Below are 15,548 nucleotides of genomic sequence, written 5' to 3'. Positions count from 1 at the left end.
TGAAACAGACAGTGATCAGCAGCACACAGTGGAGCTCTTGTTCTCTCGGTTTTGGATGGCGAGGACAGTCCGGAGGAGTGAGCGCAGGCTCGGCTTGAGAAGAAGAAAGCACCTGTGTGTACCTCGCATTCCCGGCCGGTGAGCTCCAAGGCTCGGTGTCTATCTGTGTGGGGCGGTGAAAGCCCGCATTCCAGTCCCCGCAATCAACCTCCCACCCCATCAGTGCACAACTTGTCTGCCTGCTCCCTTTTCATTTGAACACATTTTCTAGCCAAAAATTTCACTTCAATCTCACCTCATCTCTCCATACTACATTAACCCCTGGCAATTGCCTTCCAAATGACCCCATTAAGCTGTAATTGCCTCAGCAGGCCTGCTCCCTCGCTTGTAATTCTGTGCAGCGAACCCACCAGACGTTCCCCCGGCATTGTTTCATGTTCTGGCTCCCATCAGCCAGTTCAGACGCTGACCCTCCTCTGCAACCCCCCCCTCACACACACACACCACTCCCCCACCTCCTCTCTGTCGTGGCCGGAGCTGTTGGTGTTCGCCACTAGCAGCGCCTCTGGCAGGCTTCCTAGTGAGGCGCAGGGCCTCCTCGCAAACCCCCGCTCACCGCCAACTACACGGGGAAACTACACTCACTGCGACGCTCAACCTGGGTTTGTTTGTATTGTGTCATTCGTCTGCCTTTGTTCTGTAAATACTGTGCTTGCATGGGGCACTCATCTGAGTGACTCAATGTAGAAAAAGAGATTGGTCATTCAGAAGTTTGTGTGTTCAATGACTCCACCTTTTCTGCTCCCACCAGGGAGCTGATGTCCCTCAACTCTGTGACAAAGGCCTCCGTAGATAACCAACGCACAATTACGGATGGATGGAGGAAGTGACGTATTGCAACCAGTTGCAGATGTCAAAGAGAAGACATTGTTGTGCATGCACTGTTTACATGCATGCATGGATCTGAGCGTGCATGTGTCACTTTATGTTTTCTGAACGCACGTGGTGCATGTGAACATGGTTGTGTGCCCATGTGTTTATGATGCCTTGAAGCCCTTACATGCGACCTGGGGGGGACTCACACTAATAATCCATTCAACACTCCCTCCATCTCGAGAAGCAGATCCTCCCTGCCGCCCATAACAGATTGGTTGGCTCATGAAGGCTCACACACTGCCTCTGTCTGCCCGTCATACTCTAACATATATTTCTATATATCTGAGAAAGAAAAAAAAAAACTCATTGACAAAATATAGTTTCATCAAAATTCCCTATTTGCCGTAGATTGTAAATAAATTTTCCGCCTGAGATACACAAGCTTTCTCTGAACCTACAAACCCTCAGAAATGCTTTAGATCATTTGCTCTCTTGTTACCCGTTTATTTAAATTCTCTCTTTTTTCTAAGCAAATGTTCCCAGGAATATCAAGGTGTTTTTGTTGCAAAGCTCTAACTGATCCGGGGGGATTTGCTTCCAACAGCCTGTCTCTCCCTCGCCTTTCAACACAAAACTCTGCGCTCCAATCAAAATGAACCACCAGGGACCCCCCGTTCCCTCCCCCCTGAGCTACGCCTGCACCGAGTACTGTGATAGCAGCCTCTCTGCCATTGATCGCGGAGTTTAGCACAGAGCATGCATGCAGCGGAACAAACAAAGAGCTTCTTCCCTTTAATAGTGGCGCACGCGGTTAATGCAGCTAACGTCGTTTGTTTTCCTCTGCCCTGACGAATGAATGAAAGAAAGCAGACAGCAATTAAAAAGGTTAACGAGGGTACATGTTGAGTCTCAACTCATCTTTTTCACACAAATCTTTTTACCTTATGAACAGATTGATATCTTTTGGGGTGCACATTCACTTGCCACAAGTAATAAAAACGGCATTCATGTCTTACTTCTAATTGTGTTTTACGTTGCAAATCTAATTGTAGACACTGAATTCAAAAAGGAAACAAAGCTTTATTGATCCACCTAACACAGACCAGGAGGATCTCATGAATTAGGAATGAGATTAATCAACATTAACCCCAGAAAGCCCAGCTTGTGGTCAACCACTGACATGCCCCACTTTTCTTTTTTTTTTTCAAATAATATACAAGTCTTCAATGAATACAGCATGTGTCTGTTTATTTAATCAAGGGTGGATTTACTTGTGACAGAGAATAAATTCTTCTCTTTTCTGTGAGCCTCTATAAAATTGCCATCATTTTTAATTAATTCTTAATTAAAATATATTACACCACAGCTTCAACCCATCTCTCTTGATATTCTAACATAATCAATTCAGAACCATTTACATATCATTAATTAAAAGCTTTCCTCTCTCATCCTTAAAATCATAATGAGGGCCGATTCCTCATTAGTAACCTATAAGGGAGAAAATAACAATACAGTAGAGAATGGATGCCGCATTCCACAGTGAGTCCTTTGTCTCAGTGTTTCTGAAAAGCATTATCTTTATGCTCCTCAATTGGATTCAAGAATTACAGAGTCAATTTTGTAGACACAATGAAAATATACGAAGGAACACTGGCTCCCTTAATATTTGTCCGTGCCTCTTTGCTGCTTAAAACAATTCAATCAGAGTCATCGGTCGTAACAATTTCGGACTAAATTGTGTTCATACTGCAGGGAGCCACAAAGTAGAATTGTTCAAGTTTCACTTTCTTTAGCAGTACAACGTAGAGGGAAGAAACAAGAAAAGTATGAATGTCGTACACATTCATTCGATTGTGTTCTCTTAATAATACACCTGTGAACAATGATGCTGGAACAGAACAAATAAATGTCCTAACCTTGGACTTTGTGAGCCTGCGGAAAAAGAAAAAAAAACATGGCAGTCTGAGTAATAAGCAATACATGAATATATAAGCCGGTTCTGTTGTTGATACGTCATGACTGCATAATTCAATACCAGGGTATATTGTAGCGGTAGCCATGCAAACATCAGCCTAAGATCATTTATTATCGAGACCTTAAGGACCACGTGAATGCTATCTTCCCAGCTTGAGCTCCTTCTTAAAGAAGAGTAATAATATCAAGTAATCACAGGTATTGTTATGCCGAGGATCAGGCATATCCTGATTTTTATCGCCTGTCTCTCACAGGTGCTCCGGCGTTACTTGTCAGGACTGCATGTCTGGGCCTTCCACATGTCAGATAAAAATCGCTGCACTTGGTGTTTCGGCAGGCTGACAGCAATTTATTTGAATGTTTTGTCACACTGGTGTTGGTGCATTTTGTGTGGGCTGCTCACCCGGAATAGCAACAGCTCGTGGCTTCCTGACACTTGTGCACAAACACACACACACCTGGACAAGTAGGAAAATCACAGATGCACACTGCATGTGTACTCTGGATAATTAGAACTTGGGTATATAAAAAAAAATAAGATTGGTAAACTGAATGTATTCATTGCTATTTAACGCCCAACATATCTGTTGACAGTACGTCGTTAGCACAGTTTTAGATATACACATTTTCATTTACACCTTCGTGACCCAACCTACTAGGAAGCCAAAATAAAAATCTCACACCATCCAGTAAGCAGTCTATATAATGAGGTAAATATATGTAAACCTTTCTTTCTACTTTCCACCTACTTTATAATACACTAGATTCTAAGCATGTTAAACACAAAGCTCGCTGCAATCTTGTGATCCTCTGAGCTGACATGGAATATTGAGTAAGTTAATGAATTCCTCTCAAAGACAGGAACTCTATTTTTACACCATGATAATTAAAGTACGACACAGTTATAATTTACAGCCCTCGCTTAATTGCATAGGAAAAGTAAAATGGGAGAGGTCTAGGAGAGGAGATTAAGTGTGTGTGTGTGTGCTGCTCTTCACTCAAGAAGAGTGAACGTAAAAGAGCTTCCTGTGCATCTAAACAACGGGGGGGGTGGGGGGGGTTGTATCTTTAAGCATCATGGAACGTATCAAAGATTAGGTAATGAAATATGCACCGTCCCGTTTTTTTCTGCTACCAGGCCCTTTGACAAATCGGGTACAATCCAAAATCTCCATAAATCACTATTAAAGACAAGTATATCATCACCAGCGCATATATCTTCCACAGCCTGACCCGTAGACTAATGAGAAAAGGCCCAGACTATCTCGTCTGATTAATTAATTCAAAATGTCGGCTGTTATTCAAATGCGAGGCTGGTGTTATTTGAATAACACTTGACAGCGACGCCTGAAGAAATCATTTCTGGTTTGTGAGGCTGCCGCGGCATTACTGATGACGGCTCGTGGAGACGTTTGAAGCCGCCGAGCATTTTCTCCCCCCTTCGCCTGTCCTCTCCCTTTCCCCTCCCTTACCATCTCAGTCATGATAGCTCCAAGAAGTATTTCATTACTTCAGCCCCACCCTTCACAATTATGGCTCTTACCGTTTTTTTTTTGTTTTTTTTCCACGGTCTGTCCTTTCTCTGTGTTTGCATTCCCTCCCACGGCCAGCCCAGAACTACAGGGCAGCGCTTTGGCTCTGCGGGAGACATGCTGGCAAAGAGGAAGGTCATGGTTTTTACAACTGCAGCTCCCCAATGCTGACAGCCCGCGCTGCCAGAAGTGACACACTCTGTTTGGCTTTCCCACGTTCATAGAGCTCCACAGCACTTTGTCTTTATCACGGGGCACGCCACACACACACACACAAACACACACACACACACACACATTTGATCAACCTCATAGCTGCATCCACTGTCAATGTGCGACACAATGATCACATCGTCACCACGTCGTTGCACAATATCGCAACAGACAGAAGTGGGAATTATCCTGCTCTGTGATGCATTTTTTTTTACCTTTTTTATTTATTTTTTGCAGAACCCAGTGGAAAGGGGGCAGGGAGAGAAAGGCACTAGAGAAGGAAAACTATGAATGTACGTGCTAGGGCCTCGGGGCAGTGCACACCCCTCTATCGCTTCCCTCATCAAGCATGGATTCTAATCAGGGCTGGGGAGATATAAGACGCTCAGTCATTAAATAAATTAACTCTGCCACTCCATGCTCTCCTTCAGCACCCGCGAGACGCATGCCGTGCTCTGCATACTTACAGAGGCTCCGAGCGTCACGCACCTCACCTTCACGCCGCAACCTAGCAGGCCTGCCACCACACACACACACACACACAAACTTGGATATTTAGAAAAGGAGAAAAACCACGACTCTCGTCTCCCAACAACTGATGTTTACATTGGCATGGAAAGCTTTTACTTAATTGCATCAAAAGACAATCTGCGGGAGATTTCCTGCAAAGAATGCAGGTGTGTCCCACATGTTTGCATGAAGAAAACCAAGCGCACACCAGTGATAAATAATCTCTGCAGAACCATGCTGATTCACAGGGTTGGCGAGACAGAGTAGTTTTTTTTTTTCTTTCTTTTTTCGAGGAGGATCTGTGAAGTGTGCTGCCATTCATCAAAAGGAAGTGCAGTGAACGAACAGTAAGAGAGCTCAATGTCGGCTCGGATCACTGACACAAACAATCAAAGCTGACACAGTCTTCGTCTAGCACCTGCCACTCCGGCAACACAAATAGATCAATATGAGGGGAACTCATTCACGGTTTCAAACTCATATCCATGCACCCACATCATCTTCCAGATGTAAAAAAAAGTGCATGCTTAATGCATATCAATCACCCTGACAGAGAAAATGCTTATTTGAGGAGCCAAAGTGAGGCAAATACGCCATGTCAGCAGTACGTCCGCTGTCAAAACTTGCCATTTGAATTTTCAACCGCATTGTGGGGAGACAAATGTCCTTTGAAATACCTCACGTCGCAATTTATATCATTTTAATGCACGCTTTAATTCTCCATTACTAAGACAGGAAGTACCTGCAAGGCTGGAAACGCATTAGAGAAAGTAAGAAATGAGCAGAAGGGTCTGGGGATCTCTCTAGCAGACACAATTAAATATTCATGTGTCTCCTCCTAGGACACAAGAGATACAGATCATTATCAAGACAACAGCCCACCACCATTTTGTTCACACGTTTTGGCTCCAAATCAACGCGTGTGTTTGAAATTCCACACGAAAAAAGGTATTCAGGTATCAACTGGAATATTAAAATTTAGAACTGCTTTATTCCACTCCAAAGGTTTCTAAATGAGGCGTGTGAAATATATATGTAACTATCAGCTTTTAATTACTATGGTTGAGCAGTGCGGCATACAGGTATACAGGTAGCGTCTGGTGGCGCCACATGTCTTTACAATGACAATACGCAACGACTCCCAATGTTAGTGTATCATTCCAATCAGTCATTACAGGCGCTGCGTCCTTTCCTGCCTCCTGCTTTAGGAAGGAGCAAGAGAAGAATAGCTGTAATGTACTCTGGATGACCTCCACTTTCTAAAGAGACGAGAAACCTTTTTTTTTTTTTTTTTTTTGCATTTCAATCCCCATCAAAGAGGAGCAAAAAGAAGGGACAGCATTCCCCTGCACGCCCTCGTTAATCATAGCTTTCTGGGAGCGAGCGCATATTAATTTCTGTCATCCCAAACATCATTTGGTATTGTTATGCCGCGGCTTAGTCCTCATTCACCAGCAGATGCCGGCCGTTCCTTGTGGTTTGAGGAAAGACAGGGCCTGTGTGCCTGTGTTTCAGAGCAAGAGGCCTTTATCCCTGGGGCTCTGACACCAATTAAGCCATTTCACCGAAGAGATGAAAACAGGGCCCGCCGTTTGCACTGTAACATGAGCCAGCACCTAGCTGCTGGCCCCTCGCCATCCTTCCACTACTTCAGACACAAGAATATACTTCAAGGACTTAAGACAATAACATGCCGTCGATGAATGGTCCTACTTTACCGACAAAGTTTTAGGCAGTGATCACCAGCAGTAACAGTGAAGCAAAAATAGTATTTTGGATTATTCTAAACACATTTAATTAAACAAACGGCTGTGATGAAATGATGTGACGAGAACATTTTTCACTGTGCAGGTCTTTTTATATCCCTGTGCTCCCTTTATTTTCCCCATAGTTGCATTCTGGCAGGCAGTAGAGTGGAGCTTGTCTTAGGGCTAAAGCAGAATAATGTAAGGTTTGTTATGAATTAAATATTAGAAATCTTAACACAGCAGCCAATAAGAATTATTTCCTTTATTAAAGCAGCAGAAGATGCTGATTAAAATTTCATTGCATTGCAGTCTTTTTCCCATTTCTGCCTTCAATTTATCATTGTAATGTATGAAACATGGGGAACAATGGCATATGGAACAATGGGAAGACGGGCTTCATTTTCGAGCTTGCAAATGGGGAAAAGACTCCCTTTTTTTTGCTTTTGGAAAATGGTCTCGTATAAGGAAAAGGAAGAAGACAAGGACGTTTCATTCCGTTTTTGTCTGGCTAACAGCGCACTGCCGTGTCTAAATTATTACAAATGAAATTAAAAATGTGTACTTTTACTGCCTTCTGCATCTATTTCGGTCATCACTTATTTACAGTAATCCGTCACCTGTAGGAGTAAAAGCTCCACACACACATGACAAAACAGTAAAATACAACCGTTTAACTTCCTACAAAAACATGAGAGTAACAATAGATCCGTCAAAATAAAAGATGAATACGGCAGAGGTCACTCGAGTAAAAGCGGTAAAAAAAGCAACAAAAGCAGGATTGTCTTCAGTGATTTTGCGCTCACGAATGATCTGGTTATTTAGACGTCCACATGTAACGTGTACAGAGTAAATGAACATCATGGTGTCTGCTGTCCCGTGAGGAAAACTCTTCCCTGAAACACTAGAGCTAATGAAATAGGGACCTATAAATAGCAGAGTCATTACGGAGAAAGGACTCGCTTTCCACCAGTCTTTCACTCCAAGCGGCTGCGTGGTATTATATGGACTCGCCATCGGATGACACAGGAATGAACATCATCACTAAGTGCATGTTGAAAACTTTTCTTCGTAGGCTGTAAATAATTAAACGTACATAATAACCTTAACCCCTCTGATAACCCTATCATGGGAAATTAAATTGCATTCGTATCTTGTTACTCACAATCATCAAAAGTTAATTTTATTTTTTGCATCTTTGTGTTTTATTTACACGGGTTTGGGATTTATTTTTATTTTGCTTCATAAAATGAAAAATGTGAAATATTAAATGTGTTTGTTGTTGGCATTAACTTTATTTAAAGCACTGTACAATTCCATATTGGAACTTCTGGAAAAAAACAAACATTTGTTTTCATCTTTGTCTGGCTGGTTGAAGGTCGTTTTTTGTCTTTACAAGAGTGCAACCCGAGTGATACATGAAAAAAGTTGTATGGTTCACGTTTAATCTATTCCTACAGTGGGTCGTAGTCTGATCCTGCTTCTCCCTGCCTGCTTCAGGTTTATACTTGTACATTTATCGACTAAAGACACCTCAAAAAGCAAAAAAAAGGGCACGCAAAGAGTCGCGCTGCTGCTGCTGTAAACTCATTTCAATCAATCCTTCCTCTTTGCATCCCAAGCAGCCTCTGCTGGCTGCCACCGCCTGAAGATAACTATTTCACCACCTCTGTCATGCCTAATTAACAACTCAGATGTACAATTCAGAAATTTCGCAATTAACCTACTAAAATATTGTTGGAGGATGCTAATTGTTGTGCCAGTTGCCATAAAGACTCATTTGCATAACGTATGTGCAAAAAACAATTATGAGCTGTTGATAGCGCGGGAGCGGGCAGAGAGCGCTCGGAGCGATTGGGAGGAGGACGGGGGAGACGTCTGCAAGATGGGTGCTTGTGTGTGCAGATGGAGGGACAGCACTGAATCATTGCACAAAAAGAAAAACAAAAAAAACAGATCTGAGGAGCAGTGGGTGCAGACACCAGGCAGCACCGGAGCAGAGGCATCTATCTCCTCAGCACAGAAGCATTTAGGCTTCCAAATGAAACTGATGTATTTACTTCTTCGCCCCCCCCTTTTTTTTCCCTCTTTGTCTGGCACTTTTTCTTTTCATCTATGCTGATGGGGAAATGGAGGGTATTTGGGAGCTACTTAGATAATAGCCACATCTTCCCCGGTCCCCCTCGTGCTTTAGAGGAGGAAGCACTAGTGGCCCTGCCATTGAGCCAGTCAGGAACCCAGCTGTGTGCGAGCCATTCGGCACAACACTATCTAGTCATTTCAGCCGCATCACTGGGGCTCTCGGAGACAAAAAGCAGCCAAAGTCAATTGTCTTTCCTGCTGAATAGCTTTCTATTCTCTGTCATGCATTTACTGGAGCTTTTTAGGCTCAAGGTAGAAAATTAAGTCAAACTGAATATTTTGTTCAATATTCCCCGGCTTATAAGTGGAGTTGCTTTACATTTCTTGCAGATTCTATAAAAATAATAATGACAATACAAATGTATATTAATAATTCAGATTGAACACAAATAAGTTCACGTTCAATTTGTCAGGCAACATTGCAACGAATGTTTCCTGTAGATTACGGAAATGCTTACCGCCTCGGTCCAAACTATTTTCTATGGTTTATTACTGGTAACGGTAAATATATGAAGGCATGTCGAGCGTTTTTTTTTCCACAAGCCGAATCGAGCCTGTGCAACAAAACGCCGACACTGGCTCGCGAGTGTGAGTGCAGTCCCTCCCTAATCCACTGCTTTAAACACTGGATCGGAGCATTTATCAGCCTGAATCTGCTCTCTCTCTCACATCCCCCCCCCCCCCCCCCCCCTCGCCTACTTCTCCAGACCTCCTGTTTCTGAACCTGACGAGTCAAAGGTCAGGAAAACAACAAGTCAATACGCAGCCAAAAGAAGCGCCGTGCAGCTGAGAGAGCTGTGGAGAGGGCTAAGCCTCTCTGTGGCACTCCGTGATTTAGCCTGTAATAGTTTTCTGTAATCTCTTTCTATTGATTAAACCTCACATCAGAAAGGAGTCCTGCTACAGAACCTCTCTTTTCCTGGTCAGAAATACCATATGGAGGTAATCTTTCACCTTTGTTATTCTTGCCGCTCCCACTGCTGCTGCTGCGAGTCTCTCCTCCAAGCACGAGAGAGAGAGAGAGAGAGAGAGCGAGCAAGACAAGGGAGTAGCCAGCAGGATAAAACAAACCCCAGCACAGAGGAATAACTGCAAGGCTCATCTGAATCACAGGCAATTTGCACTCAATGCATTCATTGTCTTCTCAGGCAGCCAACAGCGGGAAAAAAAAGTACATGAGTGTATCCTTTGTCCTGAAACAGTTGGAAACATTATAATAAAACATTTTAATTGCCGTCTTTATACATATATATGTTCAGAAAAATATGGTCACACACTGGAGGACAAAGGACTCTACTTGCCAACCGAATCTCACATTCAGCTTATCTAAATGCAAAACCAAGAACATTTTGGGTGAAAAAAACCCTCCTGCTAAAAACACTCAATTTAGTGACAGGCAAATGACTTCATGCTGCCACTTAATCTCATTTCTTGCATAATGCTCTCTAATTAGCATATCAAAGTGAATTAATACTTCTAGGGCATTAGCAATGCAGAAATATGTTGTAGCTCTACAATAGCAAGTTAGTAGAGTGCCAGAAACTTCTGAACACCCGGAAACGGCTTCAAGACCTCCTGATATTCTGAGAAAATTATCTTTTCTTTTTCTGTACAAGAAAATCCAGAGTAAGATTGTTCTCACCATTGATCACAGAATAATACTTTAAACTTGAACCCTAGAAGCTTTGAAGCTGAACCCTGGACTCACTGTTCACCTGCACACACACCACAATAACTCTCTATAACGTGATACGTGAGCACGGTAATCACACTTTTGGACCGCTTTCAGATGTACTATTCAAATTCAAGATGAGCCCACGGTGGACCCCGTGGCTAAAAGACGGTCGGCCCCTGTGCCATGTGAACAGACATGAAAGGGCCAAGGAGGCCCTGTGAACGATGCTACAGGAGCAGTGAGAGGCTCACTCTGTGCCGGTCAACGAGGCCACCAGACCAGCTGAGCTCTGTCAATGGCTGAGAGGGGGAGGCTGTGACTCTAAACCACAGGTTAACCACACACACACACACACAGACACACGATCTCCCTGTCTTACACCGTCTCATCTCTTGGTCACAAACACTCCTTACCGGGCACATTAAAAGCTACAGCTGAATGTTTTTTTTTTTTTTTTCAACAATTTTGGCAATTTCAACTTTTCTTTTATTGGCTTATTTAAACTTGAGAGCTTAGTTCACAGCAGAAGCATTTGAATCAGACCTCTCATGCAAGTTTTAACCAAGAAACCGTTATATCACATGATTAAAGAAACTCGCAGAATAACTGGAACAGGATTTTAATGTGATGAAGGTTTAAAAATAAAATCTCAGTGGACTACATTCTGCAGTGGAAAACACTTTCACATCAAATCAGTGGTCGCATACAAAAATAAAAGCTGGCGTCTTGTGTGATGTGCGATCTGCAGTCTGTTTTTTCTCGCTCTGTCCCTTTCATTATCTAAACTCAACAGGCGCGCACACACATACACACACACAACCCCGGCTAGACTGTGGACACTCTGTGGACGCCACCTGTGTTAGGGAAGTTCATAAACATTTATGATCGCTCCCAAGCCAATTTGCTCATAAACCGCACAAAGGTCACAAATACGACAAGGAATCAGGTTTGCTAAATTACACACAAAACCATAGCTGTGAATTCTTCACATATTTCTTTTGAATAAGACAATAGAACAAACAATATATTTGGAGTAAATACTGATGTACAGTAGTTTGAACTTTTGAAGCAGTACTATGTTTCCGCATAAATATAAAGGCATAATATACATGGTCTATAAAAGTATTGTATCACTATGATATCAATTATCATATTATTCCATAAACATTATGGGGAAAATGTACAGAAATCTGTCTGTACAATTAACATTTTTTTTAAAATAGGTTTAGGCTTTTGGAAAAAGTTATTTTTTGAAAATGTGCTACAATTTATACAGTCACATGTGTTGACGTGTGCACATGAAATGAAGGTAATCGACATTGGTCAAAATCTACAGACTTATTAGAAGCAAATGCCTAACTAACAATTTTTTTTTTCAATTATTTTCTACAAGTTGAATCTATTATTTTCCTTTACATTCATTACATTCATAGGACAGGAGTCTGCATGCAATTGCCCTACAATTATTGATTGCCTTGTGTCAGGTTATAAAGCAAGAATTCATTGCGATCTCAGCTATGTGGAGCATATGCTGCGGGACTTCCCCATCCTGCTTGGTGCCAGGGCAGTGAGGGAGAAAGCTGGTGCTTACTTTCTGTTTAAATCCTAGCAACCAGTGCTGGAAAAAGAGGCTCCTGCCGAAACCATTGAAGAAAAAAAAAAAAACCTGCTATGACAGCAGTGTTTGTGTGGCACAATGACATATTTAGTTAAAAAAAAGTGATTAATTAATTTGGCCAGAGGTCTCCAGTAACCTGGATGCAGGCTGCCATCAGATCACTGGGAGGTGAGAATGTATGTGAGCTATTGCATTGAGACTCCAATATTAAATATATATTTTAACAAAGATCTTACCTGTCTTTTCTTTGATTTCACAGAGAACGCTGAAGAGTGCTGGTTTCATTCTGTGACAGTTCAGTCCATGTTTCCTGTTTCAGTATAAGACAAGATACAATACTGAAATAAATTCACTGATGAATCACATGTTAATATCTAATTCATTTACATTTTAGGTTTAACTTTAGCTTTCACTATGTCATTCCTTTCAATGTTCCAAGCCAAAATGTATCTTAAAAGTAATCATTTGCTACTATACAGTAAGAAATGACATGAAATAATAGCATTGGTTAATCGGGTTGGACTCAAATGTAATATCCAATGTCCTCTCATTTATATAATAAGCCCACTGACAGGACTTTCCATTTTCCATCACAAGTTATAGTTTCGAGTTATATCAACGTAAAGGACATTTGTGCACACAAACTTTTGGAACAACACAAGCTCACTTCAGTTAGTACATGAGCACTTTGAATAAAACTTTCTGCAGTGTTTACCATTGGCAAGGCTGTAAATACACCTCAGTGTATGATTATCATTAAAGCCAATTTAGCCTATCGTTATGCATGAGGGAGTTAAGTTAAGCGGGCCACCTCCTAATAACGATGCGTTTAGCGTTTATGCTTTTTGTTTAGAGGGGTGGTTGGTGGGGGGGGGGAGAAGTTAATAAAACATATAAATCAACCAACTTTGCTTGCGCCTCGTCCAGACTTTGATCGGTTATGGTCATTATTTGATGGAGAATGTCACCAATGTCTTGTTTTCTTCCGTCTCCGTCTGTCCCATCGTGTCCATGTGGAGGCGGCAGTGCCATGCCTCCTTGTACCGAGTGGCCGGCCAGACTGACGCCGCCGATCGACTGCATGATCCGGGCTTGATCGTCCATAGTAGCCGCTAAAGAGTCTGTGCACTGAGCCACACAAATTGAAAAACTCATATACGAAATCGGTTATAACACGTGCAGATGAGAAGGGTGCACGGCTGTGATTCTTCAGCGACACACGGTACGCGCGTTTGTTTAAAAAAAAAGAAGAAGAAGAAGAAAGCCTATGGCAGTGATGTTTAAGCGTAAATCATGTGTTCAAGTTGCTGTCCTCTCGCTTTTTTACGCGCGGTCCAAAGTGCCAAAACGCGTAACTATGTTGGTAGAAAAATGCATAAATCGTATTTCTTCTTCTTGGCACTTCTTTGTCAAAATTGACGGTCCATCGTATCCGCGCGGATCCTCGTGCCAATTTGTCTTTTCTCTTGGATTTGACGGGTAGTGTAGACAGGAACGCTCCTTGGTGATCTCTTATTTATTAGCGCTCTTCGTGGGATTCCCGGCGCATTCCTTCTCCAAAAAATGTCCAAATCCTCCTAGCGCAGCAGCGGCAACAAAAATATCCAACGTGGAAACGTGTAAACAAATTTTTAAAAAAATCTTGCAGGTGTAGCGAACTATAAATGTGCAGAAATGATTCCCGCGACAACTGGCGGCGTTAAAAAATATACACAATCTGCGGCATAAGGTGTCCAAATGTGTCTATAAAAATATGAAATGTAAAAAAAAAAAAAAAAGTTGGTAGATGCCGGTTTAAATAATAAAAAAGCAACTACGAGAAGAAATTAATTAGGACACAGCGCTGTGTAAAGGCGATGCGCAAAAAAATATCTTGCCCTGCTGGAATTTATGAGCTGCAGCTTCTGCCTGTGTGTGTTTTATGTTGTTTGATGGCAGCGGTAGTGAGCGATTGACAGTGTGCCAATGCCACTCACTCAGTGCAGACGTGTCGAGGCAGGGATACAGGGGTAGAAAATTAAAAAAAAAAAAAATACAAAATACGAAATGAAATTGCACGCTCCGCCCTGCAGAGGAGGGGTCTATGTTCTTGTCACTTCTCGCCTGAACACCGAAAAACAAAATGTTAAGAGCTAGTACTTAGGACGGTGATTATATTGATGAAAGCACGGCAGAATCCCCTCTCTCTTTCTTGCAGCGGCCACAGCAGGGTATCCTCGTTTCCTCGCGCGCACACGTGCAGCTATGTGCATATTCTCTACCAATAATAAAGATTTAGCCTTGCGACACCACAGGCAAATGCATAATGGGAGTTTTATACAGTTTGATGAAGAACTGCATGGTCCCTTGAAAGCCTCGGTTCAAGCCAGCCAAGCCGCAGACATGTTTATAGTATTGGAAAGTAAAGCTCCTCGACCAATCGCAGGCTGGAATGACGAAGACTGACGAGCGGCGCGTCCTATTACAGGCAGATACATGATGCTTAAAGCCCACCCACTCCATCCCTCCATCTTTACGCTGCTAGCACAAAAGGATGGGAACTTCTGATTGGCCGTTGCTACGAGTGACATTCACGGCACAGGCAGGCGGCGCTCCTCTGTGCTCCTCCGCAGTTGCTATGGCAGCAGACAAGTTGTTGAGCTGGATGCAAGGCAGCAAATACAACCTCTACAATAAACGTCGGGACCTCGAGTTTGTCGAAATACTGTAGGCATAATAGGGAGTTGCATTTATTTCGGAGGCATTTCCTTGTAACTACAGAGGAACAAAGAGGCAGGTTTACCCACACTGGAGTTTTACTGACCGGGATGCTGTTGTTAAATATGGGTTTTAGGATGCCCATTAAGTCACACAATACATGAGCAGAATATAGAGGTGGTACATGCTGGATGCACATGATACATTTCTTTCAGTGCTTTTTTCAGTGTAGTTGAACCCAAACCCCATCAAGTTGGTTTGTTGCCTGAACCCAAGAGGACTAACAGTGAGGCCTTCACCCTGCACTCTCTCTGCCAGCCAATAGGTGGCAACTCCTCTGGTTGCAAAAAGAAGCCTGATTGTATTAAGTCTTAATAGAAAATGAGGCTACTCTTGACTTGATTTACTAACTCAGTAAACATTACAAAAAATGAGTTTATGGCCTAAATCACTTTTTCATATCTCATGTGATAATCGTTACATCCATTTAGTAAATCATGATCCCTAATGGAGTAAAATAGAGGATAAAAGAGGGTCTGCTGATGTTAGCTTCATCATCACTTCAG

The 15,548-nt window shown here is 42.4% G+C and overlaps 1 protein-coding gene across 9 annotated transcripts in view; it reads right to left on the bottom strand.

The window, feature by feature from the left end:
• The window catches only part of pbx3b (pre-B-cell leukemia homeobox 3b), a 54,206-nt gene extending 39,550 nt beyond the window's left edge, over positions 1-14,656 (bottom strand). For 5 of the 9 annotated variants that reach the window (XM_062562430.1, XM_037482543.2, XM_062562432.1 and 2 more), the window contains exons 1-2: positions 13,193-14,656; positions 12,522-12,595 (exon numbers count right to left, since the gene is read on the bottom strand). In XM_062562430.1, the coding sequence (XP_062418414.1) occupies positions 12,522-12,595; positions 13,193-13,440 (322 nt within the window). In that variant the 5' untranslated portion in view covers positions 13,441-14,656. Of the gene's footprint in view, positions 1-12,521; positions 12,602-13,192 lie in introns of all 9 variants that reach the window. The other 4 variants (XM_062562429.1, XM_037482542.2, XM_062562431.1 and 1 more) reach the window with 1 other exon arrangement.
• Between the last annotated feature and the right edge of the window lie 892 nt (positions 14,657-15,548).

This window comes from Pungitius pungitius, chromosome 5 (genome assembly GCF_949316345.1).
Source record: "Pungitius pungitius chromosome 5, fPunPun2.1, whole genome shotgun sequence".
Classification (NCBI taxonomy): domain Eukaryota; kingdom Metazoa; phylum Chordata; class Actinopteri; order Perciformes; family Gasterosteidae; genus Pungitius; species Pungitius pungitius.
This window is presented reverse-complemented; position numbering and strand designations above follow the sequence as displayed.